At 44.6% G+C, this 14,140-nt stretch overlaps 2 protein-coding genes across 3 annotated transcripts in view; one reads left to right on the plus strand and one right to left on the minus strand.

The window, feature by feature from the left end:
- Window positions 1-14,140, minus strand: part of btbd11a (BTB (POZ) domain containing 11a) — a 177,292-nt gene that overhangs the window by 46,463 nt on the left and 116,689 nt on the right. For both annotated transcript variants that reach the window (XM_084345855.1, XM_084345856.1), the window contains exon 2: window positions 8,337-8,486. In XM_084345855.1, coding sequence (XP_084201981.1) covers window positions 8,337-8,486 — 150 coding nt within the window. The remainder of the gene's footprint in view (window positions 1-8,336; window positions 8,487-14,140) is intronic.
- The window catches only part of LOC311252588 (liprin-beta-1-like), a gene marked incomplete at its 5' end in the record, with an annotated part of 281,918 nt that overhangs the window by 19,856 nt on the left and 247,922 nt on the right, over window positions 1-14,140 (plus strand). The window lies entirely within an intron of this gene.

Consider the following 14,140-nt stretch of genomic DNA (forward strand, 5'->3'; position numbering starts at 1 on the left):
CAGCCTCGCGTAATTACTGCAGCATGCAGCAACAGCCTACAAGATTCTCCAGCGTGTGTCTTTTGTTGCCGGATGAAGAGGTGTGTGTTGTGTGCGTCTGGAGGATTGTGAGGAGGGTTGTTTGTGTCAGCATGCCCTCACTGTCCTCCTAAAGGTGCTGCGGGACAGATAAGGAAAATGGCCGCACCCCGTTCCAGTGACTGAACGAGCCGGGCTCCCCTCTTTAAAGCCAAGTCAACGTTTTTTTTCCTTTATTTTTTTTTCTTGTGTCTCCAAGACGGACAGACGTGAGGGAGTGAATGGCACTGCAGACATCTGAGAGGACGGGGAGAGTGAAGCGGAGGAGACAAAATGACAGCAGGAACCTTTCCCGGCGTCTCCAGATCTGCTTTGACGTGTCCATTAGAGAGACACTGAGAAGGGACACGAGGGCCAAATAGGGGAAATGTAACAGAAATCCAAGCTTATATTTAAACCCGCATCATCCTGTTTACTGCCTGGATGCTGTTTTTTTGGGGGGTTTTTTATGAGCTTTTATCAACTTATAAGAAAATAAGCCTGACTGACTCATTTCTCTCCTTCTTGCTCGTCTGTCACCCGTGCTGAGAAGTAGGTCAGACTGTACGAGATTAGGGAAAGATGATGCATGGCGAAGGAGCAGAAGTATTTTAACTCTAATATAATGAAAAACGAGAATAGCACGGACGGTCTCGAGGTGAAACGCAACCCCTCCCCGTGAATCTCCCCGGCCCCGCGCCGGTGCGAAGCCATTATCTCAGATTCGGATTGGCGAGCGCGGGATAATGGAGCAGAGACGATGGGAAGGTGGTCTGAGTCACGGCTTTGAAAGAATGGGTGACGTTAATGAAACCTCGGAGGAGATGAGAGGATATTTTTAATAATGATTCATCACGAGGGTGAGGCTTGTTTACGGGTAGAAGTGTGCAGGCCGGATGGAGAGGCGTTCGACAGACAATTCCTGGAGAAAGAGAAACAACATCCCATCGCTGGGTAATTTTCTGTACCCTTTTCAAAAACCAGTGCGCAACTCCTACAGCTCTGCAGCCAGAGAGGGATTCCTCAATTTGTGAAACCCACTCAGCCCTGAAGACGAAGCACTCTCCCTCCTCTGCCCATGCACAGTGGAATACACAATGACTCATATTTCATGCCGGTTATTGTCAGCCCAGGAAAAAAATACAGAGCGAGTGATGCCTGAATGTCTAAAGAGCACAGCCTTGGACAAACACCAGACACACTGCAGCATCACCAAACTCTACATGACAATGAGGTATTTAGCCGGCGAGCGAAAAGAAGACAAGGTGACGGTTTTGGCGCATTACGCTTAAAGTTTTTTATCCTTTTGGGTTTTAGTCCTGGTCGACTCGGTGCGGCAAACGATCCCCGAGCAACCGACGCTGTGCTGCAGAGCTGCTGCGTCCGTTTACAGGGCAGCCAAACAAACTCACGTTATTTTATTAAAGAAGTAGCCTGGCTTCACGCCGCACACGGTGAAGCTGGTCAGCTCGCCAAGGAGCTGTGGGAGAGCGGCTGACTGCAGACGCCTTGTTTCGTTACTCATTGTGGAAATTGATTTGCTGTCAAAACCTGCTGATAACTACTATTGTCCTGTTGAAGCGCTGCCATTCATGAAGCAGCAGCTGTAGGAAGTAACAGTACTACTATTATTACACCACAGTGAGCACACACACGCACGAGGCATTAACTTAACACACTTGTTTAAAGGAGGAGACACACAAACACCTTTAATTAATTGTACATGTTGTTTTTCCCCCTTGCTCCACCGCCACACACATTTTCTGAAGGTCAGTCCAGTAAACAGAGAAGCTAAACGTGCTGCTAAGGACGAAAACATCAAATACACTTTAACTTGAACACATACTGAGAATATTTGCCTTCCTCTGCGTTGGAGACACACCCAGCTGCAGGAATGGAGGGCCTCATTGTTAGAGGCCTGCACTGTATTACATTACAGCGTTTATTTGCCCAGCGGCTGCTCTCTGACCCGCAGGGCAGCCGCTGCACTGACAGACGAACTGCCTTTCTCCCTCACACCTGGTCACAATGTGTCCGTTTCAGCGCCTATAGATCCTATACGCCACACGTGAAGGGAAGCGGAGTCTTCATGAAGACACCCGGAGCATCAGCCGCCCAGATCTGCCGCCGGCGATCTCTCCTCGCTCTGACAAAGACGTGACATACGAGCGCTGTAGATAACGGTGACCTCAGAGACAAAAGGCTTATTTTTCCAACTCGAGAGGATAAATTTATGGACATAATGATGAATGTTGCTCTTTAACAGCCTCTTCTATCATCTATCAATTACCAAACAAGTCGGGTGTGAAATTGGCCTCACAGACGGCCACTTCACTTTCAAGCGATCTTGTTTATTCTTCAAAAATCGAGCTAATGGCTCAAAATTGATTCCAATTTAAACAACTTAAACATGTTGATGCAGAGCAGGTTTTCAGTGCTCTTCGTCTGACCGTGACGCACCTGCTTCCTGTCGTCTGCTCGTTGAAGGTGTCTGCTGTGATATTAGAGGTGGTGCGTGTCACATTTTTATGAACGTATCATTAGCACGTCATTCCTCATTATGAACGTTAGTGTAATTACCGTAAATCAACCAGGCAACCAGCGAGACGACCGGAAGCCTCTATCAGCCTCGTCTCCGCATTAAAACATTGAATGCAACGAGCGATGCGTTCACTGACGCTGATATTTTGTCGATAACCTGATTTCTGAAACAGGAAATCTGGCACCCGGGGGCTCTGCAGTAATTATAGTATTTATTTACAACACGAAACTATTCTGGTCCTGTATCAGCACTGAGGCTAAGAAAAGCCAGAGCGCCTCACACGAACGTTGCAGTGCAGCGTCTCTCTGCCAAGCCGCTCTCGCAAACAGTTCAAATTAGTTCAGGGTGACTTGAAAGTTTTTTAATGCGACGCAGTGTTTGTAGGAAATGTTCAGAGTGGATTAGCGGTAAACTAAATCCAGCTCTGACACGGTGTGAAATGAGAGTGAGCAGTATGAAGTCAGCTGGCTGATATCAGTGAGATTAAAAACAGGACCGCTGCATAAAATCAGTCGCACTCTATTTATATTTTTATAGCTTTATTGTGTCTTTTAAGTATTTTTAGTATTGTTTGTTGTCTTGCAGCTACAGACCACAGCAAATTCCTTGTATGTGAAAACTTTCTGATTCTGATTCTGATTACAGTGAAACGTGTGTGTGAATGCAGGATGTGAACTAACGATGAAAATACTCGATTGACTCTTGCAGCGCCTCAGTTTTGTGGGTAAGACAGTAATTTCACCTTCTTACTGTCGAACTGCCAAAATCCAAATAACCACGGCAGCTGAGAAAAGGTCTGACGTGCTCATCAAATTAAAAGGTTGTCACAATAACACAACTTCGATACAACACCAGGACAAAAAACAAACGTTTTCCGGTTGAAAAAACGTAATCTATATTTTATTCATAGTCATAAACACGGCGGTAATGAACAGCGCTGTCTTCAATAAACATGCTGTATTTATCTACAACCGTCATGTTTCTCTCAATGTCAGGTTACGGCATTATTATATCGACTTATATTTCATCTATGAATATATATTAGACTACCCTTCATTTGCAAAGAGTGACAACCATATGTTATTTGCTAGATTGGAATAAATATTTAACCACAGAGAAGAACATTTGCATATTTCTAAGCCTTTGTGCCCTTGAACGGGACTGGATCCCAGTTTCATTACAGCATAAGGAGCAGTTGAGGAATTAAAGGAGCAGTTAAAATGTTTTTCAAGGCGCACATTTAGCGCCTGATTACGATGGAAATGAAAGCTGCTGTTGATGAATGTACACGTCATCGATGAGGCTGATGACCCAGGATTAATTGCAGCCTGATGCACACTTGTACGTAAATGCCCTCTCAGAAGATGTGAAATCAGCGCGGTGCATTAGCAGATCACTGAAATGTTCTGGTCGGACTGTGTTCTTGAATTTTTAGCGTCGACACACATTTGTTATGTCTGTATTTTAGATATAAATCAGTGCTGCTCTCCCCTGGAGGTTTTTCTGTGGTGTACTCTTCGTTTGGGTATAAAAAGTAAAAACATGTTCATTATATTTTCTCTCAGAACCACCATGTTGTTGTTTTTTGTGCTAAGGAGAGGACAATTTTCTACATAAAACAACCGCACTCCATCCATCTGAGATGTAATAACCACCGGAGTTTATTTTATCCACGACGTCCTTGTTGGAAAATTGCGGCCTTGTATCTCTGACTGATATTCAATAGTAAAGATTATTGCTACTGCGGCGAAGTCTGAGGACATAATCTGCAAAATCACCTTGAAATGAAACTGAAGCAAAACAGAACTTTCTGCATCACAGTTCGTCCTAAACCTGCTTAATCATCTGTTATTGTGTGCACCAGGCGAGTAGCTGTTACAGAGGCCTGCGTTGAATAATGGCAAGAAGCATTTTTGCAGAATATTATGATTTTTGATATAAAATACCATAATTTCATCATTTGTGCCATAATTATAACATGAATTGTTCAGTAATGGCCCAAACATGCGTTTTGTGAGGTCAAAAGAACGGGATGTTCGGACAGACAACCCAAAACGTCTCCGGCCACGGCTGTCTCCAGCGTGGAGTCATAAAAACAGGTCAAAAATATCTTAGGCTGCGGATGAATTCACATTTTTTGCTCTTAAGAGTATTTCCAGCGTATACGGGTTGGATTTAAAACAAATCACTGTGTTTTTTCCTGGTAATGAAAGAACACATCAGCCAGTGCAACAGTGTGATTCACTGATGTGTTTTTAATAGTTTTTGGGCAACACTGGAGCTGGAATAACATAAAACGTCGCTAATTTTGATCTTTTTATTGGATTTATTACCGTAAAGAATCCTTAAATTGCGTAGATCAGAGAGGCTGATACACACAAGCTGTAGTTTAGATCACAGGCAAACTGCTCTTTCAGTTCGTTACACCTGCTTTGGATAAAAGTGTCTGAAACGAGCCTCACAAGTTCTTTGAAATCTGCTCCCAAGTTTCCAGCACAGGCAGATGGTACAACATGCTAAAAGCGACACCCCTTAATGCAATAATCATACAGTCGATGAGCAGATTCACACTCGCGTTATTCAGCGATTCGCTCACTGTAGATCAATCTGTTCACATCACACAACATGTGGAGGAAATCATGCCACAGAATCCCCTGAAATCGCCCGAATGACTGCGAGCGTTTGGCAATCCGCTGTGTTGGCGAGCCACATGTTAACCTCTGGCAGCGCTCGACAGGCCGACCCCGGAGGTGAGGAAGCCCAGCTGAGGCAGCGCGGCGCGGGGAGTCAAACACACGGTGCATTAAACAGGAATCAAACAGCAGCCTGTGCTGCTTCTCCTGCCTTCTGATCCGAGTGTGTGGCATCCTGTTCACGCATGCTAATGAGGCTTTAAAGTGTGAGCAGAGTTGCGGCGAGCTGGTGAACATAGTGGAGCGTATAGATGCTCAAGAGTGAGATATGAAGTCGAGAACTTTCCACTGGTTAGTTTCCGTCTGTTCAGCTACAGTGGCATCACTTCTCATGCTAAACTACCCAGCTCTTATGGTCTGTAGCGTATATTCATGTGGTGTAGGAATAAACGGAAAGCAGCGTGTCGTCAGCAGAGAAACGGTCGTATCAGTCGTTTCTGCAAGCAGCTTAGTGTGATCCATAAAGAGAGCTCAAGGGATGATGTATTTTTGTCGGCTAACCCGGAAATTTGCATCACCATGGTTCCCTCGGCCTCCAAGATTATTATCATTGCGGAAGTTTATGATACGTATTTTGTTCAGCGACATAATCTTCACGTCTTCTATCCACTCTGATCGATCTACACATTGTTACAGACCTGGGATTTGTATTTACGACAGTGGTGTTGCGCCTGAAAACAGCAGGGGGCGCCAAATCGCACAAAATATCTGCATAATGTTGCTTTAACGATGTTAACCACATGATGATTAGGCTCCGGTCCTGTTCGTCTGACGCTGGTACCTGCCTCCTTTGACATCACATACGTAGAAGATGGCAGACAAAATTACATTTTTGTTTGATGATGAAAAACTTTTTATTAATTCACGTATTGTGTATAACTTAACATAACATTTGTTATATAGTAATAGGTTGTAACTTTTAGTTAGACAGCAATGTTAGAAAAGTTAGTCTGTGATCTTGTTATCAAATCATGGCTGAAGGCTTTTTTATGTTAGATACTCATAAGACTACAGAGCCTTCTGTCTGAAGTTTTAAAAATGGTTGTGCGAGTTGGTAAGAAGTTTTAAACGTCTGTGTGGTGTCACTTCACCCGGGCACAGAGACAAAGCGTTACTGCAGAACAGCGGGGGGGAGATTGGATGGTGGCAAAGGAAAAGTGGAGGTCAAGACCGATTTGACTCTGAGCGGCGCCCTGTAAAGGATGCATGGAAGTAAGTAGGCAGTGACGGTTTCATTGTTAGAAACAGAGCAATCTGTTTTGGTATATAAAGGGAGAATAACTGAGCCTTTAGAAGCTGATAAACACACACAAATTGGAATAATGACTTCCCATCATGAGACATCGGATCGTCCGAGGAGCATGTGAACAACCACGACTGTGACAAAGCAGCTTGAAACGGCATTTACACGAAAAGACTGCAAATTGTCACTTTAATCAATGATGCATATTGACCTGCTGGTGTATCGTGCGCTCCGAGGTCGAAACAAACATTCATCCGGGACAAATGTGCACAGACGCAAAAAACACTCGCCACACAGAGCGCAGATGTCTGGGAGGGACAGGATGATCTAATATGTGACTGTGGAGCGGACGAGGACGGGGCTGGAGGAACGGGGGGTGTCGGAGTTAAAGGTGGAGCCCTTTCTTTCAAGTGCAGGTTAAAAGCCTCCGAGGCAGTGACCTTGGATTTAAAGGTCTCAGAGCGGGTTTCACAAACAGGTGTTAGAACAGCTGTAATAGAAGGGTTGCTGGCTGCAGTGAGTCAGAGGGGGGAGGGGAAGGGAGACGGATGAGGAGAGGGGTGAGGGGACAGTAGAGACGCAGTGGGTTGGGCTCAGACCACCATGACGGCCCACAGGGACGGGGAGGGTGCATTCCTTCACTCTTAATGGGGCTATTTGGCACACGGTCCTCGGGCAGATCAATTTTAACGTGCATGACAATTGTTGCAGCATTTATAAAACGGTGTTCATCAAACATTAGCGTCCGAGGGCTAAAGCACCGGGGTTGGGCTGACGGACGACACCGCCATCCGTCGACTACTGAGCCGCGTGCCGTCCAACATCGTGATTGAAAAAGACAACGTCCTTTAAGCTCACGTAGAAATAAATGGACGCATATTATCTGTGATCCCCTCGTGTGCAGATACGGGTGTAAAAATAAACTCAAGAACAAAAGCTGAAAATAGAATCTAATCAGGTTCCCAAACATTTTTTTTTTTGCATACATAAAATGTCAGAGGGAGCGACTAAATGTCATCCGGTAACACTGTGTGTGTGTGTGTGTGTGTGTGTGTGTGTGTCAGAGGTCTCTACAGCAGCTTGTCTTAATTTTTTTCTGCTCCAAAAACCTCATTTAATGGTGATTTGTTTGTGTGGAAGTGCTTGAGGCCGACTCAAAATGTTATCCAGCTTAATCAAATTATAACGTCCCTACAACATCGTGCTGTATCCACCAGTTTATCTCGTCTTGATCAGGGAGGCAACCTCAGTACACTTTTCTTCAGTATTTAAGTCCAGTGTGTAGGATTTAGGGGGATTAAAGGGCAGAAATGTGATAAAATATTCATAATTATGAGCTTGTTGTGTTTTTGTTACCTCAGAATGAGCTAATTTTTCCATCTAATCAATGTTGCACCGCCATGTTTCTACAGTAGCCCAGAACGGACAAACCAAACACTATCGCCTTCTACATTTTCTGCCTTTTAAGCGGCCATAGGGGAGGGTGAGACGAGGAGTACTCAGTTGGTTTTGATCGGACCTTTGGGTCTGCTTGTAAAAGTCTGCTTTACTATTTCTATATTTCTAGTTTCTAAACTGAGAACACATTTTCTTGGTTAAACTATGAGAGAATAAAAAGAAACAGGAATCAGGGGAGAGTATATTGAACTAAAAACCTCGTGTAACCTTGTGTTTGCTGGAAAGAGTAAGTTAGCCTTGAGGACATGCTTCTGTCTGCCTCAGGAGTAGTGAGTTGTAGCATTTCGTGTCAGCTTCGGTGGTTTAAATCCTCACATTGTGCATCACGAACTCTTGTACTCACTCAGTTCTGCGATGCTGCCCACCCTCGTTGCGAGCAGCGACTGCTCCAGCGTGCGGAGCTCGGCCTGGGTGTAGCCCTGACACTCGCTGCCCCTCCCCGAGCGCTGCTGGTCCCGGTGCAGGTTCAGACTCTCCGGCAGGCTCAGCACACCTGCAGCACAGCACAGAGAGAGAGAGAGAGAGAGAGGAGGCAGGAGGTCACAAACAGGAACGATTCATACAGAAAAGTTCAGCACATTTCACCTTCTTGCTCAAATCTCTGACAAACTTTCAGTTAAAATATGCAGAGCAGAGCTGGTGAGCTGGATGAAAAACCCCCCACATTAATTTCACACTGCTGCCAGAGAGCAAACATTTGTTTAAATGATTAAACACAGAGACACAGTCACAGGTTAACAGCATTTTCTACTGTACATCTTTATTCAGCTGCTATCGTGAATATAAACTGAAGTCTCCCCTGATTCTTTCACACATAAGGTTTATTTTTTAAATTAAAATGACACGCCTTTAAATGCAGAAATAAAACGTCTCTATGGTGAATTTTCTAGCCCTCTAAAGTTAGGGCGGAGATAATAGCCGAACTGTGTTCTTGGAGAGACGGCCCATCCATTCACATCTTGCATTAAATGCGTCTCGAGTGACCGGATCTCACTTCCTGGCTGTATATGCAAATATTTTATACACAGAAAGAAACATATTCATGTATAATGTTTGCCGAATTAACAAGAAGGCCTAAATAGTTCAGAATTTGTTGCAAACAGAGTTTCTAAAAGTGTTTACAGTTTCTCCTAATGCAGTAAGAGTCAAAACTGAGAGTTTTCAAAGGGAGTCTGGTGACTCTTTCCACTTTGTTCCTCAAAGGAAGCGCTATTACTTTACTGTTTACTGGATTTGTAAAAAATGACATGTTCACCATCAACAGGTTATATTCTTTATTGAATTTGGTGTAAATGGTGAAATCAGTTGAGACAGTGTGTTCAAACAGCTGCTGGGATATAAACAAGAGAAACAGACAGGCTTTTACAGCGATGCCGCAACAAACTGACACTTTCTACAAGGAAAGAAACATCTTAATGTTTTGTATTTAATGCCAAATTTAGAAGAAGGCGACATTTACATAAGCATTGCCTCAGCCGCTTCACAAAGTCTGTTAGGTTTCTCCTCATGATGCAACAGCTCTTAAAATCACACGATTTGTAAGGGAGTCTGGGATATTGCTGTGTCTTCATCACTTCATTACTTCCATGTCCACGACTTTCACACATACACACACACACACACACACACACACCTACATGCAGCCCACTTCTTGCTGATCAAAACAGATGTTATCTAATATAAATAAGAAAGGTGTGACAGCGCACAGATTAGGTTGCGAGCCACGTTCGTCACTTCGCAGCGTCGGGATGTGCGTTCTCCTCCTGCATCTTGTTGTGATCGCAGGTGTTTTTCCAGACAAGGTGCAGCAGATAATGTTGGCTCGCCACCAGTGATCCACTGCAGCCAGGCTTTGTTTAGCTGCTGGAGAATGGCCTGTGACAGATGGGATATTGAGTTTTTTTGTTTTTTTTTCTTTCTTTGCAACAGGAGAATGGAAAGCAACACCCCGCCGAGTGCTAATCCTAATGACACGGCGCTGGGGAATACGCCGTTTCTCAACAAATTGTGATTACAAACATGGACGAGCAAAGTCAATTTGTCGGTGTGTGACGCCAGAGCGTAAGACAAAAGGACCCACGCAAGCAGATGCCGGAGGAGTTTCCCTCAGTGGAGAGAGGAGCGCTCCAGATTCCTCCCACCACGTCCTCTTCCCAAGAATTCCAGTATTCCCCAGTCCCTCTTCTTCCCACAGCCTTTCCGGGGAGGTCATCTTTATTTAGAGCCGCCAATAATGATTAGAGCAGCTTGTTGTCTATCGGTAACCAGTATTGATGGAGCAGCTGGTATCAGGGTGTGTCTCAGATGGGATTCCCGAACAAAAAACGGATGCTTTTGTTCTGCAGTGCTGAAGACAGATTTCCCTCTAGGCTACGATCTGGTGATTTGACAGGCTGACAGTTTCATCGACATCGAATATCAGTTATAACGCCATTTTAATGACTATATTTCAAAGGGCAGTTTGGAGCCACTTCACCCTCAAGGATAATTATTTACTCCCTTATGAAATGATGATATAGAACGAGGACATCTGCACATCTTTTGACCTACAAGTCACCAAATCACTGATTGTAGGCGGCATCATCAGTAACTGTGGAGCGGTCCAATTGTTTGAGACTTGCTATTTTTCTTTCTTTGGGCTGATTTTTCCCTCCTCATGACTAATTGCAGGTGATTCAGATCACCTCTGCACAGGCGGGGAGACTGACTCCTGATTGAGGAGTGGAACAGCTTGGGGCTTTTCGTAAAGGCTTAAAAGGGGTGGGGCATGGCACACCGGGGGCTCTCACCCTCTGAAGCCCTAAATCACTGAGAACCTCATTCCCCCGTAGATTGACAGCCAGAAACCTTTGTTTATTTGGGAACCCCTTAAAACCCTATAGCCCCTTTACGCCTTCAGTTCGACCTTGTATTTCCCTGAGGCTTGTAGGAGCACATTTGTTTATTATAACTAGAAAAGGCATTTGCCAGTACCTCCACAACTGCTTACTATTCATACTGTAGCTATCTTTGCTATAGCGACCACGCCCCCAGGAAGAGCACCAGGCTTTAAAGCGGCCAAACTGTGTAATTACATCGTCACGTGATGCACTGGGGCCCAAAAGGACTTTTACCCATAAGCTTACACTGTGGAAAAAGCTGCTGTAAACCGTGGATACATTTTTTTGAGCGCCACAACCCCACGAAATGACTAATTCGACTATCAAAATTTGAGCCATTGGGTTCGATACCATTTGGAAAGTCTAGATGAACCCAAATCAAGTTAGCCGCTGCTCAGCACGCCAACTTGAGTAGACATCTCTGCAACACAATACACAGAAATCTTTAACATGACGTCAACACTTCTGCTTCAGTCTCGGCTACATTGATACACAACCACACATTTATCTCAAATGTTGCAAGAAATTCGGAAAAAGTTGGATGTTTTTCTCAACAGCAGATCTTTTTAAAAGCGACTCCCACTCACTCTTGTGCCAGCAGTGAGTGTGTGTGTGTGTTTGTTAATCTCCACAAACAGTCTCCTTGAAGAAACCACGACCATCTAACAAGAGCAGACAAATCTGACAATCACGACCTCTCCATGCAGTCGCTGGGCAGCTGAACTGAAGTGAGAAAGTGGGCTCTCAAGCTCTCTTTCTGCTGGCGCTCGCTACTTTCATCACTTTTCGTATGTACAACCCGGTGCAACAACATGAAGGTCTTCAAGAAGAGTCGGAGATGAAGGATAGTTTAATTCAGGAGCCTTCAGGGACACAGAGTGGAGGAGGCTGTGATGGCCACACACTTCTGCACATGTTGTACTTACTGGTTCATACCAGATTCAAAATATGTGTTGAGTATGAAATTACCTCCCTTAAACCCTCATTAAGGCCTCTGTGTGCAGTGGAAACAAAGTGTAACGTATTAGCTCCTTTTAAGTTGACGCCGAGTCGCTGATTAGCCGTCCTGCACACACACAGCAGCATTTGCATTCTTTACAAGTTGTGTTTCTGGACACCTGATGGATGTAAGCGGCCCTCCGCCGACTCCTGAGGGAAATATCCGGCTGATGAATGCTCCACCGTTCACCAGCTACTTTCTAATTCGTCTGTTTGCCTTTTGTTGCTGTGCAGGTAGCGTACAGCAGGTTTCTCCCGCTGAAAACAGCTGCCTGGGGAAGACTGAGGGGAACTGCAGCATCCTTTCACATCCCCGTGAAGCTTTTCAAGTCATTGTTAAGGTAAATTAAAACAAAATATCACTTATAGCAGCTTTGAGGTTGCAGTTAATTCCCTAACTGTGATATGGTTGGTTCATAACAACAAAAACGGATGTTTGATCAGACAAGGAGATATTTCTCGGTCGGATTAGTGCCAACAATACCAGATATTTTTGATGATGTCTGGATATTTTCCATCCATATTAGTGGCAAAATGTTTGGACATTTTCTAACTTGACATCAGGATGTTCTCAGCCAAATGAATGGCCACAAAACCTGATATTTTTAATGAGACATCAGGATATTTTCCAGCAACAAAACTGGATGTTTTTGACAGGACGTGAGGATTTTTTTCCAGCTGTGTTAGTCGCAATGAAACCAGATATTTTGGATGAGATATCAAGATATTATCCGGCTGTAATAGCGGCGACAAAAAGGGGTATTTTGACAAGATGTCAGGATACTTTCAGACTGTTTTCACGGCAACAAAACCAGATATTTTAGATGAGACGTTGGGACATTTTTCCGGGCAACAAAAATTCCTAATTTCCTAATGAGCGGTCTGGATAAATTTTAGCGGCAACAAAAACGTGACGTTAAGATGTTTTCCAAGCCAAAACATGATCTTTTCCTGACCCTAACCGTGTTTGTGCCTAAACCTAACCAGACCATTTTAAAGAAATGTAAAGTCTCAACACATCAGTGGTTTCGTGTCGGGTTGCTAAATCCATCCTGTGAATATTAATAAACTCTTGATTTAATTACTTTACACAGCTTAACTGTGTTTTTCTTAACAAAGGGGTTGGCAATCAAGAGGGATTCAGGCAGCTCTTTTTTTTTTTTTAATACAAAGTCTCTGAAACTGCAAAGTAAACAACATCAGTTTTGCCCCGCTGAAATATGCTCAGCGAAGGGAAATGTCGAGGGAAAGCAAAGCCCAGAAAAAAGTAAAAGTGAAGTTAAAATTCTGAAAGAAGACGGCTGACGGCAAATAGAAAAAGCAGGCGTCCCTCAAACCTCGGCTAAAAAGGAAGCTGTCAGTCCCGCTCCGTCTCCTGTCCCACGGCGAGGCGCAGACATCTTCAGCGTCCTCTAATCACTGAAACCACATTGCCATTCACGGCTTCCTGTGCCGGAGATTTTTGCACTTCTTTGTTTTTTTTAGGGGGAAACCGGTTTGAATAATTCACAGTGCCTTCTGTAATCAACCCTCCCATCTTCACCGTCGCCCCGTCCAACTTTCCCCCCCCTGCCTTTAACTATTCTTTTAATATATAATCCTTGGGTGCCAGGGAGGCCTTTTGCTGAATTATTCATCCCGTCAGATCAAGACATATAAACAACTCCGCCGCTCTCTCCCTCTCTCCCTCTCTTTGCCCACCTCCCACTTCCTCTACATGTTATCTCTCAATAACACTTGGCTTCTCCGGATGGAGAAAAAATATTTGATCCTAGGTGATGTTTGTGTAATAAACATCAGAGGTGAGAAAGGAGTCAGCCGGGCCCCGTGGAGACGAGGAGGAAGAAGAAGGAATGGGCGGAGGGGACGGCGGGGCGAGGGGGACGCTGACACAAACGTCTGATTAAAAAATGACAAGCGGCATGAGACAGAAGCGTTACAGGCGTGTTTTATAACCTCCATATTTCTGCGTCACCCCGACCGCATCTTCCCGCGACCTCCCGAGGCAATTGAATGGAAGCTCGGCGGTAAACTGTGTACTCCAGAAAACAGTCAAATCCCATAAAAACAGATATGACCTGCATTTCCTGTATCTATGGCTGTCGGGCGGATGAAGACGGAGACTGGGTCACGGGGACGAGACTACTTTAAAAGCTCCGAGCGGTGCGCTGAACCCTCTTGAGTCGTCCCCGCGGAAATACTGCTGCTCGCGCAAGCCGTCATAAATAATGTAGAGAATATCGAGCTGCATACAACAGCTGTCATTGTG

This window comes from Pagrus pagrus (assembly GCF_965226575.1).
Source record: "Pagrus pagrus genome assembly, chromosome: 23".
Classification (NCBI taxonomy): domain Eukaryota; kingdom Metazoa; phylum Chordata; class Actinopteri; order Spariformes; family Sparidae; genus Pagrus; species Pagrus pagrus.